The sequence below is a fragment of the Bombina bombina genome, chromosome 6 (genome assembly GCF_027579735.1).
Source record: "Bombina bombina isolate aBomBom1 chromosome 6, aBomBom1.pri, whole genome shotgun sequence".
In the NCBI taxonomy this organism is placed as follows: domain Eukaryota; kingdom Metazoa; phylum Chordata; class Amphibia; order Anura; family Bombinatoridae; genus Bombina; species Bombina bombina.
Window position 1 is genome coordinate 371,076,561 of NC_069504.1, and position 19,862 is coordinate 371,096,422.

At 41.9% G+C, this 19,862-nt stretch overlaps 1 protein-coding gene across 1 annotated transcript in view; it reads left to right on the forward strand.

Moving 5' to 3' along the window:
- Nucleotides 1-19,862, forward strand: part of NSD1 (nuclear receptor binding SET domain protein 1) — a 679,701-nt gene that overhangs the window by 144,469 nt on the left and 515,370 nt on the right. Inside the window, 2 exon segments of the mRNA XM_053719266.1 lie at nt 15,793-16,494; nt 16,706-17,281. Of these exon segments, the coding sequence (XP_053575241.1) occupies nt 15,793-16,494; nt 16,706-17,281 (1,278 nt within the window).

Genomic DNA, 19,862 nt, shown 5'->3' on the forward strand with positions numbered 1-19,862 from the left:
ATGCTACAAGACTGTCTTTTGAGAGGCTGTGTTCCTGTTCCACTGCATAGATTCTGGTAATATTGTTTCATTATTATACACATATGATAGGGTCACAGTGTGGCTCCTTTTATCTGTATGGAATCGGGGTTAATATCTCCGGAAGGTGATTATTGAACAGGGGGGATAATTTCACATAATGTACATATTGTGATTATGCTGCGACATGTGTGAGATGTGGCTCAGGCAGATGTTAGAACGTACAGGTTTAAGCTATGCAGCCTTTTTAGCCTTGGCGCGCTTTTAGCTATAGCAGGGGCGGTCCTGCATGGTGCACCATGTGACCGGGTGTGGTCACGCTGATTCTTCCTCTTTCTGACCATGCCGTTTTCTTGAGCCAAAGCGGTTTCTCTCTTGGGCCTGGGTCATAGGAGGTGGTGAGTGCGCCAGCCATTGGTGGTATAAGGGTGCCAATTTTTTTTGGCTATTGTGCTTTTTTATAAGCGCATGCTAGGTAGGACTCATGCGTTGGGGGGTACTCTTTCTCTACCTAAGTCCAATGCCTGTCTATATTGTGAGGATGCCACAGTGTGTACCCGCCTGCTCAATTATGTTCCACTTGCCTTGACAAAGTAATTTTATCTAAGAAAGCTAATATGTTTAGTACTACTGAGCCTTCCACCTCTGAGGAATCTCCGTCCCATGAGGTGCGTACCCTACAGTCATCTCCTATTGCACATGCAGCTTTCCGTAGCATTCCTAATCCTCCATGTGGGGGGGCTTTTTACCGCCAGACTTTACTGAGCAGTTACAAACGGCAGTGTCTGCGACCTTTAGTGCTTTACTTTGCCCTGCTAAGCACAAGCGAAAGGTTAAATATTGCTATCCTTCCCAGGGGTCATCTAGCTTGTTGGATTTATCGGATACTAGCTTATCCGCTGATGAAGACACCTCTGATACTTCAGAGGATGTTCTTTCTGGGTTGGAATCTGCTGCCTCTAAGCCTCCAGCTGCGGAGGAACCAGACATTTAGATTTTGGATTGAACACTTATGCTTTCTGCTAAAAGAAATGTTGGCTACTTTAGAGGTTCCAGAGCCTAAATTACCTGAGGAACCCTGTATTCCTAAATTAGATAAGGTCTAAGAGGACAGGGTTGTACCACAAACTTTCCCGGTTCCCGTAAAGATGGAGAACATTATTAACAATGAATGGGAAAGACTTGGTTCTTCTTTTCTCTTGTAAGGTGTATCCAGTCCACGGATCATCCATTACTTGTGGGATATTCTCCTTCCCAACAGGAAGCTGCAAGAGGATCACCCACAGCAGAGCTGTCTATATAGCTCCTCCCCTTCCTGCCACCCGCAGTTATTCTCTTGCAGCTCTCGACAAGCATGGAAGCAGTTAGAGAGATGTGGTGTAATTTAGTTGTTTTTTCTTCAATTCAAAAGTTTATTTTTAAATGGTACCGGAGTTGTACTATTTTGGTCTCAGGCAGAAAATAGAAGAAAAGTCTGCCTGTGGTCTCTAATGATCTTAGCAGGTTGTAACTAAGATCCATTGCTGTTCTCACACATAACTGAAGAGAGAGGTAACTTCAGCTTGGGGAATGGCATGCAGGGTATCCTGCTATGAGGTATGTGCAGCCTAAATTTTTCTAGAGAAATGTATATGCTAGAAAATGCTGTTGATACCAGATTTATTTAAGGTAAGCCTGATTACAGTGATTTAATAACGACTAGTATGCTTACTATTAGAGGTAACACTCTTATTATTTTTTCAAATTACTGAAATATAAAACGTTTGCTGGGAGTGCTTAAACGTTTTTTATATGCTTTCTGGTGATAAACTTTATTGGGGCCCAGTTTTTTCCCACATGGCTGGCTAAAATTTGCCTAGGATAATTTTGTTAGGCCTCTCACTGTGTAGACAGGAAGTGGGAGGGGCCTAATTTCGCGCCTAGATGCGCATTAACTTTTGCAGACTGAGACATACAGTTTTCCTGAAGGAGTTCCCTGAATGCTTAGGACCTGTCTGAAGGGTTTTGGTGCTTTCCAAAGTCGTTTGTATGGCAAGGTAGGGCCACAGCAGAGATTTGGCAGTTGGTTATGACTGTTAAAAAAACGTCTTTAGTTTTTTTGATCCGTTTTTGAAACTAAGGGGTTAATCATCCATTTGCTAGTGTGTGCAATGCTCTGTTAGCCTATTATACACACTGTAAAAATTTCGTTTGATTTACTGCTTTTTTTCACTGTTTTACAAATTCTGACCTTTTTTATTTTTCTTAAAGGCACAGTACCGTTTTTATTTTTTGCTTGTTTACTTTCTGTAAAGTGTTTTCCAAGCTTGCTGGTCTCATTGCTAGTCTGTTTAAACATGTCTGACATATAGGAAACTCCTTGTTCATTATGTTTAGAAGCCATGGTGGAACCCCCTCTTAGAATGTGTACCAAATGTACTGATTTCACTTTGTTATAAAGACCATATTCTGTTTTTAAAAGATTTATCACCAGAGGAATCTGACAAGGGGGAAGTTATACCGACTAACTTGCCCCACGTGTCAGAGCCTTTGACTCCCGCTCACGGGACTCATGCTCAAGTGGCGCCAAGTACATCTAGCGCGCCCATGGCGTTTACTTTACAAGACATGGCGGCAGTCATGAATAATACACTGTCAGCTGTATTATCCAGACTACTTGGGTTACGAGGAAAGCGAGACATCTCTGGGGTTAGAAGGAATACAGAGCACTCTGACGCTTTAGTAGCTATGTCTGATACCCCCTCACAATATGCAGAAGCTGAGGAAGGAGAGCTTCTTTCTGTGGGTGATGTTTCTGACTCAGGGAAGATGATTCAACCTGATTCTGATATAGCAACATTTAAATTTAAGCTTGAACACCTCCGCGTGTTGCTCAGGGAGGTTTTAGCTACTCTGAATGACTGTGACACCATTGCAGTGCCAGAGAAATTGTGCAGATTGGATAAATACTATGCAGTGCCTGTTTTCACTGATGTTTTTCCAATACCTAAAAGGTTTTCAGAAATTATTACTAAGGAATGGGATAGACCAGGTGTACCGTTCTCTCCCCCTCCTATTTTTAAGAAATTGTTTCCAATAGATGCCGCCACACGGGACTTATGGCAAACGGTCCCTAAGGTGGAGGGAGCAGTTTCTACCCTAGCTAAGTGTACTGCTATCCCTGTCGAGGACAGTTGTGCTTTCTTAGATCCAATGGATAAAAAGTTAGAGGGTTACCTTAAGAAAATGTTTATTCAACAAGGTTTTATTCTACAACCTCTTGCATGCATTGCCCCAGTCACTGCTGCGGCGGCTTTCTGGTTTGAGTCTCTGGAAGAGGCTTTATAGGTAGAGACACCATTGGACGATATACTTGACAAGCTTAGAGCACTTAAGCCAGCCAATTCATTTGTTTCTGATGCCATTGTTCATTTGACTAAACTAACGGCTAAGAATTCTGGTTTTGCTATTCAGGCGTGTAGGGCGCTATGGCTTAAATCATGGTCAGCTGACGTTACTTCAAAGTCTAAGCTTCTTAATATTCCCTTCAAGGGGCAGACCCTATTCGGGCCTGGTTTGAAGGAGATCATTTCTGATATCACGGGAGGGAAAGGACATGCCCTCCCTCAGGACAGGTCTAATAAATCAAGGACCAAACAGACTAATTTTCGTGCCTTTCGAAACTTTTAAACGAGCGCGGCATCAACTTCCTGTAATACAAAACAAGAGGGAACTTTTGCCCAGTCCAAGTCGATCTGGAGACCTAACCAGGCTTGGAACAAAGGTAAGCAGGCCAAAAAGCCTGCTGCTGCCTCTAAGACAGCATGAAGGATTGGCCCCCGATCCGGTAACGGATCTAGTGGGGGGCAGACTTTCTCTCTTCGCCCAGGCTTGGGCAAGAGATGTCCAGGATCCCTGGGCGTTGGAAATTGTATCCCAGGGATATCTTCTGGACTTCAAAGCTTCCCCTCCAAAAGGGAGATTTCACCTTTCACAATTATCTGCAAACCAGATAAAGAGAGAGGCATTCTTACATTGTTTTCAAGACCTCCAAGTTATGGGAGTGATGCACCCAGTTCCAAAGGAGGAACAGGGACAAGGCTTCTATTCAAATCTGTTTGTGGTTCCCAAGAAGGAGGGAACCTTCAGACCAAACTTAGATCTCAAGATCCTAAACAAATTTCTCAGGGTCCCATCATTCAAGATGGAGACTATTCGTACCACCCTACCTATGATCCAGGAGGGTCAATACATGACTACAGTGGATTTAAAGGATGCTTATCTTCACATTCCGATACACAAAGATCATCATTGGTTTCTCAGGTTTGCCTTCCTGGACAGGCATTACCAGTTTGTAGCTCTTCCCTTTGGGTTAGCTACAGCTCCAAGAATCTTTACGAAGGTTCTGGGGTCACTTCTGGCGGTCCTAAGGCCGCGTGGCATAGCAGTGGCCCCTTATTTAGATGACATTCTGATACAGGCGTCAAATTTCCAAATTGCCAAGTCTCATATGGACATAGTTCTGGCATTTCTGAGGTCGCACGGGTGGAAAGTGAACGAAGAGAAGAGTTCTCTATCCCCTCTCACAAGAGTTTCCTTTCTGGGAACTCTGATAGATTCTGTAGAAATGAGGATTTACCTGACAGAGACCAGGTTATCAAAACTTCTAAATTCTTGCCGTGTTCTTTATTCTACTTCTCGCCCTTCGGTGGCTCAGTGTATGGAAGTAATCGGCTTAATGGTAGCGGCAATGGACATAGTGCCGTTTGCCCGCCTACATCTCAGACCGCTGCAACTCTGCATGCTCAGTCAGTGGAATGGGGATTACACAGATTTGTCCCCTCTACTAAATCTGGATCAAGAGACCAGGGATTCTCTTCTCTGGTGGCTATCTCGGGTCCATCTGTCCAAAGGTATGACCTTTCGCAGGCCAGATTGGACAATAGTAACGACAGATGCCATCCTTCTGGGATGGGGGGCAGTCTAGAACTCCCTGAAGGCTCAGGGATCGTGGACTCAGGAGGAGACACTCCTTCCAATAAACATTCTGGAACTAAGAGCGATATTCAATGCTCTTCAGGCTTGGCCTCAGCTAGCGATAATGAGGTTCATCAGATTTCAGTCGGACAACATCACGACTGTGGCTTACATCAACCATCAAGGGGGAACAAGGAGTTCCCTAGCGATGTTGGAAGTTTCAAAGATAATTCTTTGGGCAGAGATTCACTCTTGCCACCTGTCAGCAATCCATATCCCAGGTGTAGAGAACTGGGAGGCGGATTTTCTAAGTCGACAGACTTTTCATCCGGGGGAGTGGGAACTCCATCCGGAGGTGTTTGCACAATTGATTCATCGTTGGGGCACACCAGAACTGGATCTCATGGCGTCTCGCCAGAACGCCAAACTTCCTTGTTACGGATCCTTCTACTTCAAGGTCCTTTTAACCATCCAAGTCTAATTTCTCTGAAACTGACTGCCTGGAGATTGAACGCTTGATTTTATCAAAGCGTGACTTCTCCGAGTCAGTCATTGATACCTTAATTCAGGCACGAAAGCCTGTTACCAGGAAAATCTATCATAAGATATGGCGTAAATATCTTTATTGGTGTGAATCCAAGGGCTACTCATGGAGTAAGGTCAGGATTCCCAGGATATTATCTTTTCTCCAAGAAGGATTGGAAAAAGGATTGTCAGCTAGTTCCTTAAAGGGACAGATTTCTGCTCTGTCCTTTTGCACAAGCGTCTGGCGGATGTGCCAGACGTTCAGGCATTTTGTCAGGCTTTAGTTCGAATCAAGCCTGTGTTTAAATCTGTTGCTCTGCCTTGGAGCTTAAATTTAGTTCTTAAAGTTCTTCAAGGCTTCCGTTTGAACCTCTTCATTCCATAGATATCAAACTTTTATCTTGGAAAGTTCTATTTTTGGTAGCTATTTCCTCGGCTCGTAGAGTTTCCGAGTTATCTGCCTTACAATGTGATTCCCCTTATCTGATCTTCCATGCAGATCAGGTAGTTCTGCGTACCAACCTGGGTTTTTACCTAAGGTGGTATCTAATAAGAATATCAATCAGGAGATTGTTGTTCCATCATTGTGTCCTAATCCTTCTTCAAAGAAGGAACGTCTATTACACAATCTTGACGTGGTTCGTGCTTTAAAGTTTTATTTACAAGGTACTAAAGATTTTCGTCAAACATCTGCTTTGTTTGTTGTCTACTCTGGACAGAGGAGAGATCAAAAGGCTTCGGCAACCTCTCTTTCGTTTTGGCTAAGAAGCATAATTCGCTTAGCTTATGAGACTGCTGTCCAGCAGTCTCCTGAAAGGATTACAGCTCATTCTAGAGCTGTGGCTTCCACTTGGGCCTTTTAAAATGAGGCTTCTGTTGAACAGATTTGCAAGGCGGCAACTTGGTCTTTGCTTCATACCTTTTCAAAATTCTATAAATTTGATACTTTTGCTTCTTCGGAGGCTATTTTTGGGAGAAAGGTTTTACAGGCAGTGGTACCTTCCGTTTAAGTACCTGCTTTGTCCCTCCCTTCATCCGTGTACTTTAGCTTTGGTATTGGTATCCCACAAGTAATGGATGATCCGTGGACTGGATACACCTTACAAGAGAAAACATAATTTATGCTTACCTGATAAATTTATTTCTCTTGTGGTGTATCCAGTCCACGGCTCGCCCTGTCATTTTAAGGCAGGTATTTTTTAATTTTAAACTTCAGTCACCACTGCACCCTATGGTTTCTCCTTTCTCTGCTTGTCTTCGGTCGAATGACTGGATATGGCAGTTAGGGGAGGAGCTATAGAGCAGCTCTGCTGTGGGTGATCCTCTTGCAACTTCCTGTTGGGAATGAGAATATCCCACAAGTAATGGATGATCCGTGGACTGGATACACCACAAGAGAAATAAATTTATCAGGTAAGCATAAATTTTGTTTTTTCCCTTCTTTTTTTAAAAGATTATTCCCGGTTCTGGACTCTCAATTAAAGTTGTGAGGTTCCGTTCCTAAGGTGGATGATGCTATCTCCATGCTTGCTAAGCGCACTATCTCTCTTGAGGATAGTTCGTTGTTTAAGAAGCCCATGGATAAGAAGCTGGAAACTCTGTTAAGAAAGATGTTTCAACATACAGGGTATTTGCTTCAACCGTCAGCGGCTGTTGCTGCGGATGCTGGAGCGGCAACCTTCTGGTGCAACTCCTTATCTGAATTGATTGAGGTTGAAGGTCCCCTTGACACGATCCAGGAAAGAATTAAGGCCTTAAAGGGACAGTAAACCTTAAAAATTAATGTTATATAATTCTGCACATAGTGCAGAATTATATAACATATTAGCCAAACATTTATAAAACATAATATACCCTATTAATTTGTTTAAAAAACGCTGTTTTACAGACCCGCTCTCTGTACTCTGCTGAGCGGGTCTGTTATATTTACTCAGCGCATCGGGCCAGCTGTATAGTCACAGCCCGGCCCGACTGCGCCATAGCACTAAGTGCAGCTCACTCCTGCTTTCTGACAGAGCAGGAGCGAGCTGCACTTAGTCTTATGGCGCGGTCAGGCCGGGCTGTGACTATACAGCTGGCCCGATGCGCTGAGTAAATATAACAGACCCGCTCAGCAGAGTACAGAAAGCATGTCTGTAAAACATCGTTTTTCAAAAAAATTAATAGGGTATATTATGTTTTATAAATGTTTGGCTAATATAATGTTATATAATTCTGCACTATGTGCAGAATTATATAACATTATTTCTCCAACATAGGTGTGTCCGGTCCACGGCGTCATCCTTACTTGTGGGATATTCTCTTCCCCAACAGGAAATGGCAAAGAGCCCAGCAAAGCTGGTCACATGATCCCTCCTAGGCTCCGCCTACCCCAGTCATTCTCTTTGCCGTTGTACAGGCAACATCTCCACGGAGATGGCTTAGAGTTTTTTAGTGTTTAACTGTAGTTTTTCATTATTCAATCAAGAGTTTGTTATTTTCAAATAGTGCTGGTACGTACTATTTACTCAGAAACAGAAAAGAGATGAAGAATTCTGTTTGTATGAGGAAAATGATTTTAGCAACCGTAACTAAAATCCATGGCTGTTCCACACAGGACTGTTGAGAGCAATTAACTTCAGTTGGGGGAACAGTGCGCAGTCTCTTACTGCTTGAGGTATGACACATTCTAACAAGACGATGTAATGCTGGAAGCTGTCATTTTCCCTATGGGATCCGGTAAGCCATGTTTATTACGATTGTAAATAAGGGCTTCACAAGGGCTTATTTAAACTGTAGACTTTTTCTGGGCTAAATCGATTGATTATTAACATATATTTAGCCTTGAGGAATCATTTTATATGGGTATTTTGATATAATAATATCGGCAGGCACTGTTTTAGACACCTTATTCTTTAGGGGCTTTCCCAAAGCATAGGCAGAGTCTCATTTTCGCGCCGGTGTTGCGCACTTGTTTTTGAGAGGCATGGCATGCAGTCGCATGTGAGAGGAGCTCTGATACTTATAAAAGACTTCTGAAGGCGTCATTTGGTATCGTATTCCCCTTTGGGTTTGGTTGGGTCTCAGCAAAGCAGATACCAGGGACTGTAAAGGGGTTTAAAGCTTAAAACGGCTCCGGTTCCGTTATTTTAAGGGTTAAAGCTTCCAAAATTGGTGTGCAATATTTTCAAAGCTTTAAGACGCTGTGGTGAAAATTTGGTGAATTTTGAACAATTCCTTCATGTTTTTTCGCAATTGCAGTAATAAAGTGTGTTCAGTTTAAAATTTAAAGTGACAGTAACGGTTTTATTTTAAAACGTTTTTTGTACTTTCTGTTCAAGTTTATGCCTGTTTAACATGTCTGAACTACCAGATAGACTGTGTTCTGAATGTGGGGAAGCCAGAATTCCTATTCATTTAAATAAATGTGATTTATGTGATAATGACAATGATGCCCAAGATGATTCCTCAAGTGAGGGGAGTAAGCATGGTACTGCATCATTCCCTCCTTCGTCTACACGAGTCTTGCCCACTCAGGAGGCCCCTAGTACATCTAGCGCGCCAATACTCCTTACTATGCAACAATTAACGGCTGTAATGGATAATTCTGTCAAAAACATTTTAGCCAAAATGAACCCTTGTCAGCGTAAGCGTGGCTGCTCTGTTTTAGTTACTGAAGAGCATGACGACGCTGATATTAATATCTCTGAAGGGCCCCTAACCCAATCTGAGGGGGCCAGGGAGGTTTTGTCTGAGGGAGAAATTACTGATTTAGGGAACATTTCTCAGCAGGCTGAATCTGATGTGATTACATTTAAATTTAAATTGGAACATCTCCGCATTTTGCTTAAGGAGGTATTATCCACTCTGGATGATTGTGAAAATTTAGTCATCCCAGAGAAACTATGTAAAATGGACAAGTTCCTAGAGGTGCCGGGGCTCCCAGAAGCTTTTCCTATACCCAAGCGGGTGGCGGACATTGTTAATAAAGAATGGGAAAGGCCCGGTATTCCTTTCGTCCCTCCCCCCATATTTAAAAAATTGTTTCCTATGGTCGACCCCAGAAAGGACTTATGGCAGTCAGTCCCCAAGGTCGAGGGAGCGGTTTCTACTTTAAACAAACGCACCACTATTCCCATAGAGGATAATTGTGCTTTCAAAGATCCTATGGATAAAAAATTAGAAGGTTTGCTTAAAAAGATGTTTGTTCAGCAGGGTTACCTTCTACAACCCATTTCATGCATTGTCCCTGTCACTACTGCCGCATATTTCTGGTTTGATGAACTGCTTAAGGTGCTCGATAGTGACTCTCCTCCTTATGAGGAGATTGTGGACAGAATCAATGCTCTCAAATTGGCTAATTCTTTCACTCTAGACGCCTCTTTGCAATTGGCTAAGTTAGCGGCTAAGAACTCTGGGTTTGCTATTGTGGCGCGCAGAGCGCTTTGGTTGAAATCTTGGTCGGCTGATGCGTCTTCCAAGAACAAGCTACTAAACATTCCTTTCAAGGGGAAAACGTTGTTTGGTCCTGACTTGAAAGAGATTATCTCTGATATCACTGGGGGTAAGGGCCACGCCCTTCCTCAGGATCGGCCTTTCAAGGCAAAAAATAGACCTAATTTTCGTCCCTTTCGTAAAAACGGACCAGCCCAAGGTGCTACGTCCTCTAAGCAAGAGGGTAATACTTCTCAGGCCAAGCCAGCTTGGAGACCAATGCAAGGCTGGAACAAGGGAAAGCAGGCCAAGAAACCTGCCACTGCTACCAAGACAGCATGAAATATTGGCCCCCGATCCGGGACCGGATCTGGTGGGGGGCAGACTCTCTCTCTTCGCTCAGGCTTGGGCAAGAGATGTTCTGGATCCTTGGGCGCTAGAAATAGTCTCCCAGGGTTATCTTCTGGAATTCAAGGGACTTCCCCCAAGGGGGAGGTTCCACAGGTCGCAGTTGTCTTCAGATCACATAAAAAGACAGGCGTTCTTACATTGTGTAGAAGACCTGTTAAAAATGGGAGTGATTCATCCTGTTCCATTAAGAGAACAGGGGATGGGGTTCTACTCCAATCTGTTCATAGTTCCCAAAAAAGAGGGAACGTTCAGACCAATCCTAGATCTCAAGATCTTAAACAAATTTCTCAAGGTCCCATCGTTCAAGATGGAAACCATTCGAACTATCCTTCCTTCCATCCAGGAAGGTCAATTCATGACCACGGTGGATTTAAAGGATGCGTATCTACATATTCCTATCCACAAGGAACATCATCGGTTCCTAAGGTTTGCATTCCTGGACAAACATTACCAGTTCGTGGCGCTTCCTTTCGGATTAGCCACTGCTCCAAGGATTTTCACAAAGGTACTAGGGTCCCTTCTAGCGGTGCTAAGACCAAGGGGCATTGCAGTAGTACCTTACCTGGACGACATTCTGATTCAAGCGTCGTCCCTTCCTCAAGCAAAGGCTCACACGGACATTGTCCTGGCCTTTCTCAGATCTCACGGCTGGAAAGTGAACGTGGAAAAGAGTTCTCTATCCCCGTCAACAAGGGTTCCCTTCTTGGGAACAATTATAGACTCCTTAGAAATGAGGATCTTTCTAACAGAGGCCAGAAAAACAAAGCTTCTGGACTCTTGTCGGATACTTCATTCCGTTCCTCTTCCTTCCATAGCTCAGTGCATGGAAGTGATCGGGTTGATGGTGGCGGCGATGGACATAGTTCCTTTTGCGCGCATTCATCTAAGACCATTACAACTGTGCATGCTCAGTCAGTGGAATGGGGACTATACAGACTTGTCTCCGAAGATACAAGTAAATCAGAAGACCAGAGACTCACTCCGTTGGTGGCTGTCCCTGGACAATCTGTCTCAAGGGATGATGTTCCACAGACCAGAGTGGGTCATTGTCACGACCGACGCCAGTCTGATAGGCTGGGGCGCGGTCTGGGGATCCCTGAAAGCTCAGGGTCTTTGGTCTCGGGAAGAATCTCTTCTACCGATAAATATTCTGGAACTGAGAGCGATATTCAATGCTCTCCAGGCCTGGCCCCAGCTTGCGAGGACCAGGTTCATACGGTTTCAATCAGACAACATGACGACTGTTGCGTACATCAACCATCAGGGGGGAACAAGGAGTTCCCTAGCGATGGAAGAAGTAACCAAAATTATTCTTTGGGCGGAGTCTCACTCCTGCCACCTGTCTGCTATCCACATCCCAGGAGTGGAAAATTGGGAAGCGGATTTTCTGAGTCGGCAGACATTGCATCCGGGGGAGTGGGAACTCCATCCGGAAATCTTTGCCCAAGTCACTCACCTGTGGGGCATTCCAGACATGGATCTGATGGCCTCTCGTCAGAACTTCAAAGTTCCTTGCTACGGGGCCAGATCCAGGGATCCCAAGGCGGCTCTAGTGGATGCACTAGTAGCACCTTGGACCTTCAAACTAGCTTATGTGTTCCCGCCATTTCCTCTCATCCCCAGGCTGATAGCCAGGATCAAGCAGGAGAGGGCGTCGGTGATCTTGATAGCTCCTGCGTGGCCACGCAGGACTTGGTATGCAGATCTGGTGAATATGTCATCGGCTCCACCTTGGAAGCTACCTTTGAGACGAGACCTTCTTGTTCAGGGTCCGTTCGAACATCCGAATCTGGTTTCACTCCAGCTGACTGCTTGGAGATTGAACGCTTGATTTTATCGAAGCGAGGATTCTCAGATTCTGTTATCGATACTCTTGTTCAGGCCAGAAAGCCTGTGACTAGAAAGATTTACCACAAAATTTGGAAAAAATATATCTGTTGGTGTGAATCTAAAGGATTCCCTTGGGACAAGGTTAAGATTCCTAGGATTCTATCCTTCCTTCAAGAAGGATTGGAAAAAGGATTATCTGCAAGTTCCCTGAAGGGACAGATTTCTGCCTTGTCGGTATTACTTCACAAAAAGCTGGCAGCTGTGCCAGATGTTCAAGCCTTTGTTCAGGCTCTGGTTAGAATCAAGCCTGTTTACAAACCTTTGACTCCTCCTTGGAGTCTCAATTTAGTTCTTTCAGTTCTTCAGGGGGTTCCATTTGAACCCTTACATTCCGTTGATATTAAGTTATTATCTTGGAAAGTTTTGTTTTTAGTTGCGATTTCTTCTGCTAGAAGAGTCTCAGAATTATCTGCTCTGCAGTGTTCTCCTCCTTATCTGGTGTTCCATGCAGATAAGGTGGTTTTACGTACTAAACCTGGTTTTCTTCCAAAAGTTGTTTCTAACAAAAACATTAACCAGGAGATCATCGTACCTTCTCTGTGTCCAAAACCAGTTTCAAAGAAGGAACGTTTGTTGCACAATTTGGATGTTGTTCGCGCTCTAAAATTCTATTTAGATGCTACAAAGGATTTTAGACAAACATCTTCCTTGTTTGTTGTTTATTCAGGTAAAAGGAGAGGTCAAAAAGCAACTTCTACCTCTCTCTCTTTTTGGATTAAAAGCATCATCAGATTGGCTTACGAGACTGCCGGACGGCAGCCTCCCGAAAGAATCACAGCTCATTCCACTAGGGCTGTGGCTTCCACATGGGCCTTCAAGAACGAGGCTTCTGTTGATCAGATATGTAGGGCAGCGACTTGGTCTTCACTGCACACTTTTACCAAATTTTACAAGTTTGATACTTTTGCTTCTTCTGAGGCTATTTTTGGGAGAAAGGTTTTGCAAGCCGTGGTGCCTTCCATTTAGGTGACCTGATTTGCTCCCTCCCTTCATCCGTGTCCTAAAGCTTTGGTATTGGTTCCCACAAGTAAGGATGACGCCGTGGACCGGACACACCTATGTTGGAGAAAACAGAATTTATGTTTACCTCATAAATTTCTTTCTCCAACGGTGTGTCCGGTCCACGGCCCGCCCTGGTTTTTTTAATCAGGTCTGATATTTTATTTTCTTTAACTACAGTCACCACGGTACCATATGGTTTCTCCTATGCAAATATTCCTCCTTAACGTCGGTCGAATGACTGGGGTAGGCGGAGCCTAGGAGGGATCATGTGACCAGCTTTGCTGGGCTCTTTGCCATTTCCTGTTGGGGAAGAGAATATCCCACAAGTAAGGATGACGCCGTGGACCGGACACACCGTTGGAGAAAGAAATTTATCAGGTAAACATAAATTCTGTTTTTTAAAGTTTACTGACACTTTAAGGGTAGATAATTCTTTTATTTGTGATGCAAATATGCAGATATGCAGATTATTGGCCTTAATGCCAAGGCCTCCGATTTTTCTGTGCTAGCCCGTAGGGCACTTTGGCTGAAGTCTTGGTCTGCGGACATGACTTCGAAGTCTAGACTTCTTTCCCTTCTGTTTTAAGGGAAAAATTCTGTGGTCCAGTATCCACGGTTACTGGAGGCAAAGGTGCCTTTTTACCGCAGGATGAGAAGAACAAACCGAATAGACAAGGTCCTATTTTTCGCTCCTTTCGTTTGGACAAATCCCAACGTCTGCAGCCCTCTACGAAGCCTGAGCAGTCCAAGGGAACTTGGAAACCTACTCAAACGTGGAATAAATCCAAGCAGAAGAAGCCCGCCGAGTCGAAGTCGGCATGAACCGGCGGCCCCCGATCCGGCCTTGGATCTGGTAGGGGGCAGACTATCTTTATTTTCGGAAGCTTAGTTTGGGGACGTGCAAGACCCGTGAGTACTGGAGGTCATCGCTCAGGGATACAGGATCGGTTTCAAGACTCGTCCTCCCAGGGGCAGATTCCTCTTACCAAACCTGTCTTCAAGGCCAGAAAAGAGAGACGCTTTTCTAGGGTGTGTGAGGGATCTCTCCTCCCTGGGGGTCGTTATACCAGTACCTCCAGCAGAGAGAGGTCTGGGATACTACTCAAACCTCTTTGTAGTATTAAAGAAAGAGGGTACTTTTCATCCGATTCTGGACCTAAAGTGCTTTAAACAAATTCCTGGCTGCCCCCTCGTTCAAGATGGAGACAATAAGGTCCATTCTTGACAACGATAGACCTGAAGGATGCCTACCTTCACGTCCCTATACACAAGGAACACTTCAAGTTCCTAAGATTTGCGTTCCTGGACCAGCACTTCCATTTTATTGCACTTCCGTTTGGTCTAGCTATTGCTCCAAGAGTTTTTACGAAGGTTCTAGGGACTCTGCTTGCAGTGGCCAGAACGACAAGGATTGCAGTGGCGCCGTACTTGGACAATATTTTGGTTTAAACATGAACACCAAGGAAGAATGGTATGAAGGATACCAGACTACCCAAAGTATGCACTTACAGCACTCTAGGTCTGAACTAAAGGTTGGGATTCCTCAACAGGATATTAAAATATAACTTTTATTAGTATTAAAATTAAAAAACCAAAATTGTTTGGTTGATACACATACGATTAAAATGTGCTCCAGTGCCTAAATCAGTATAGTGAGTTTCACGTTAGATCACAATTTATGATAATTCGGCCTGAATAAATTCACTAGTAATAGTGATCTAAATGGTTCAATAAATCAACTCGGTAATGGTTACCATCATAGTATAAATCTGAATGATAGAGCTCATGTACAGATTCTGATCAGGGTTGTGTAATCTCGATTTGATAAACTTATGCTATCATCATTCAGTATAGTGGGTGATAGCACAGTAATGAATATTATATAATAAAAGTGATTATCTACGAATAGGGGTAGGAGTGAGTTAAATATTCACAAAAACGAGGGTTTGATCAGTTATACCCTGGGCTATATTTTAGCCTGTATAATTGTATAAATCGCAATGTGTGCGTGCTTGGTGCTACTATAATTTTCTATATTTCATTAGGCATACATTCCTAGGAATGGGATATGTTTATAGTTGCAGTAAACCTAATTCTATGTCGCCCAGACCTCAGATCAGGCCACTTATATTCACTTGAAGTTCTATGGTAACTTAGCCCTGATTAGTCTATACAGCAATTGCTGCAAAGTTACTCTGGCTAATGTAGATCCACCTTTATAAATTTAGGCATATGCTTCATAGAAAACTTCATCAGCCGCTATTCCGGCGCCTCCCAGATTATATTGATTGACAAATATCCCAAAGTTTATTCACAGTGCCAACAATTATTTTGGGCCAGTGTACTGCAGAATTGCCAATGTGTGATAATTCAAATTGTGTGCCCTGTGGCACAGCCAATGTTCTGTTTCACAAGTGTTACAATTATCAGTCATTAATTTGTAACATTATTTCACTACAAATTCATTTAGTTTTTTAACATTTATTAACTGAATCAGAACCACAAACTCCAGCAAAATGGAGGGACAAACTCAATAACAAATCAACTTTTGTACCAAAATTTGTGAACTCTCCACAGATTGAAATATTCAGAGATTTAGTGTGTCGAGATGTAACAGCACTACAAACAATACCTTCACAATACAACTTAACCTACAAAGAACATATGGCTATCCAAGAAATGAAGAAATGGGATCAAGTTGTGATAAGAGGATCTGATAAGGGTGGCAATATAGTAATTTGGCCACTAGACATGTATCTAAAAGAAGCAGCAAAGCAACTAAAGGATAAATCCTGTTATACCAAACTGCTCTTCAATCCAATGGATGGATACATGAAAATCTATACCAATCTGATAAATAGAGCCCACAATGAAGGGATTATTACTATCAAGGAAAAGAAGTTCCTTACGGTCACCAATCCTAAAATTGCCACCTTTTATATGTTACCCAAAATCCATAAAAATGCTGAAATACCACCAGGACGTCCGATTGTTTCTGGGATTGGATGTCTAACAGAAAAGGCGAGTGAGTACATAGATCACAGACTACGACATTACGTAGAGGAATTGCCTTCATATGTACAGGATACAATGCAAGTCTTACAAAGACTTGAACATCTAACACTTAATGAGACAACATGGTTGGTGACAACGGATGTGGAATCTCTCTATACATCCATAAACCATGAACAAGGCTTAAAAGCTGTAAAATACTTCTTGGACAAAAATTCGGAAGAAGGCAAGGAACATGATGACTTCGTGCTTAAACTACTGAAGATGGTATTGAGTTACAACTTTTTCACATTTGACAGCCAATTCTACCTACAGACCCGGGGAACAGCGATGGGCACTACGTGTGCACCTACATATGCCAACCTGTTCCTCGGATGGTGGGAAACCGAATATGTATTCACGGAAGAGAATCAAAAATACACGGATCTAATACCTTTATGGATTAGATTCATATATGATATCTTCTTTATATGGGAAGGTACCCATTTGGAGTTACAGGAATTTCTTGGTCAACAATAACAATCGACTGAACTCTAAATTAACGCATGAGGAAAGTCTAATACAGATTAACTTTCTGGATATTACCATTTGTAAGAACAGAGATGGGATCATTAGCACTGATCTGTTTAGAAAACCTACTGCGACCAACAGCTTGTTACACAGTACCAGTGCACATGCCCCAGGTACAATGAGAAGCCTTCCTACAGGGGAATTCCTGAGACTTCGCAGAAATTGCTCAGAAGCTCAAACTTTTGAATTAAGAGCATTAGATCTGGAGGAAAGATTACTGAAAAGAGGCTACAGTAAAAGATCGATCAAAAAGGCCAAACAGAGAGCCCGTCTAACACCACGACAAAATTTACTTCATAAAAGGCAGAAAAAAACTAACTCTCAAATCCCCAGATTAATTCTGACTCACAATACACAAACTCCACAAATCATTAACATAATTAAGAAACATTGGAATATACTAATGACTGACCCGTTACTGAAAACCACGCTGGGTCCAAGTCCCTCATTTGGATTTAGGAGGACTAAGAACATCAAAGATATTGTGACCAGTAGTCATTTCCAAAGGAAAAAGACCACCTCAGCATTTAACCCAGGAGCCCACAAATGTGGGAATTGCAGTACGTGCAAATTTATGAAAAACACCACTGGGATCAAAGATAGATTTGGAATAAATCATAAAATTAAACGATACATAAGCTGCAATACTGAAAGTGTAATTTACGTACTCCAATGCACTTGCAACCTGTATTATGTCGGAATGACGACCAGGAAACTAAGAGTAAGACTTCTGGAACATTTAAGGAACATCAAAAATGCAGCCAAAGATAAAGAAGAATTAAAGACCTTAACTAGTGTAGCTGCACACTTCCTAAGACATCACAACTCAAACCAAAGAGATTTACAATGCTGGGGTGTTGAGAAAGTGAGCCTAGGGTTCAGAGGAGGGGACCTTGAAACGGCATTATTAAAATCTGAAAGCCGATGGATTTATTTATTAAATTCGGTCCAACCCTGGGGTCTCAACGAACAAAACAATCTGTATGTTTATTTATAATTATCAGTAGAAGAACCTTTCTAACCTGATTAAAGAAGGAATAAGATAAAATGACTCTTATGTCTAATGATAATTACTAAGAGAATAATAAACTCATCCAACAAAGGATAAGAAAGCATAAGGTTGATTGTGCAATTTACCTATGGAGACAAGATTTCTTTTCTTTATAAAAACTCATGATTGCAATACTTGATAAAATCATTTAAAGATATCCAATCCTATGAATGTTTTATTATTAATAAGGTTATTATCTCTCTATGAGGATCATATGAATATACCTAGAATCAAACGACCAACTATGGAAAATCAGATAAATCCATATAGAAAATATAAGACTAGGCGATATTAGGAGATCTGCTAAAATTATGATCTAATAACTAATAACTAGGAGATCCGCTGAAATTATGATCTAATACCTAACTTTTATTATGCATATTCATAGAATTATATATGATCCAATAGTTAACATTGCCATTTCCCCCAAAGCAGAGTGAGACATATGTTTGTAACAATAACCTATATCACAACCAATATGACTCACAAGGCAAGCAACTGGCGACATTTATTAAATCTGCATAAGGGAAATAATGACAGTAACCTCCACTACATACTCACACATACACGTGATTTTGGTTTTGAAAATAAAGATTTTGAGTTATATATTCTTTCTCTTGCACCTTTAGTCACACTTAGAAATACAACCCAATTCTTAGAGGTATTTTTCTTGCACACCCATCACATTTACCCCATTTTCTTTTCCCATCTCTTCACTGTTCCCCATACTCACAACCTTTGTCCCAACACGTAGCAACATAGTATATTGTATTCACATATGAGTCTATTATAAGAAATATAACAAATGAAATTCACATGTCACTTTAATTTAATTTTAGGGAACACTTTATTATTGTCAGTACACATACAACAACTCAATAGTTGTTCTATACACAACACTTGTAAAAAAATTTTTTTTTTTTTTCTCTTTGAAATAAATCAATTTTGAAATTCGAGCAATATTTTATTTATAAATAATAGCTGCAGAAATTAATTTTGATATGTTGATCCATAATGCTCCTTAAACAACGCTCTAGCAAGCCTTGAACTTAATTTTATTGTACAAATAATAAAGAGCAAATAGGTTAGAACACAGAACTAAATACAAAAACTTTTGGGGTCTATAAGCAAATGCAGATTTAGGTATATGAGTCATAACAATGACATATAGTTTAAAATGCAGACTAGAGCTACAGGAAAATTTATTAATATATTCATAAGATCCAGGGTATCTTCAGAACTGTAGACAGTGTGAAACTCTATAGATATATTTAGTACATTCAATCTTAGGAATTCCGATGATCACTCTATAGAGATATTTAGTACATTGAATCTTAGGAATTCCGATGATCATTATCCTACAACAAATATTTAATTTCTAGTAATAACGGTTTGACATAAATACTTGAGATACAGTCTACGATTATCAAATCAGTTTACTACAATACATACATTATAACTATCCATCTTGACATTACGGGTCATGTAGTTTCGTAAACATGACCTCACTATGGGAGCAACTAGCTGTCTATCAATTTATTTTGAACCAATCACAGCACCCATGAATACGGGTCATGGAGTCTCGTAAACATGACTTAGCTATTGGAACAACTAGCTGTCTATCAATTCATTTAGAACCAATCAAAGTACCTATCAGAGTGGAGCGGGGGCGGGACTTCCGGTCCCACAGGGTATATATCCCCACAAACACGGCGGCTCGCTGCCTTTGATAAAGCCCAATCGGGCAAAACGCGTCAGGGGAGAGTGTTGAACTCGTTCACGCTCTATTTTCTATGTATTTTAAACTAGCCCAGTGCCGCTAAATCATGTGGAACGTAGGGTTACCGCAATCATAGAGCTAATCATAGATAATTGACCTATCTGGGTCAGGGTACCGAATACGGCTCTTTACATGGTGCATATAGTTCAAAAACCTTTCTTAAGATTTACGCAATAACGAGTCATAACCATATAGCCTGGGTTGTGCCAGACTTTATTTCATTAATTGTTAACT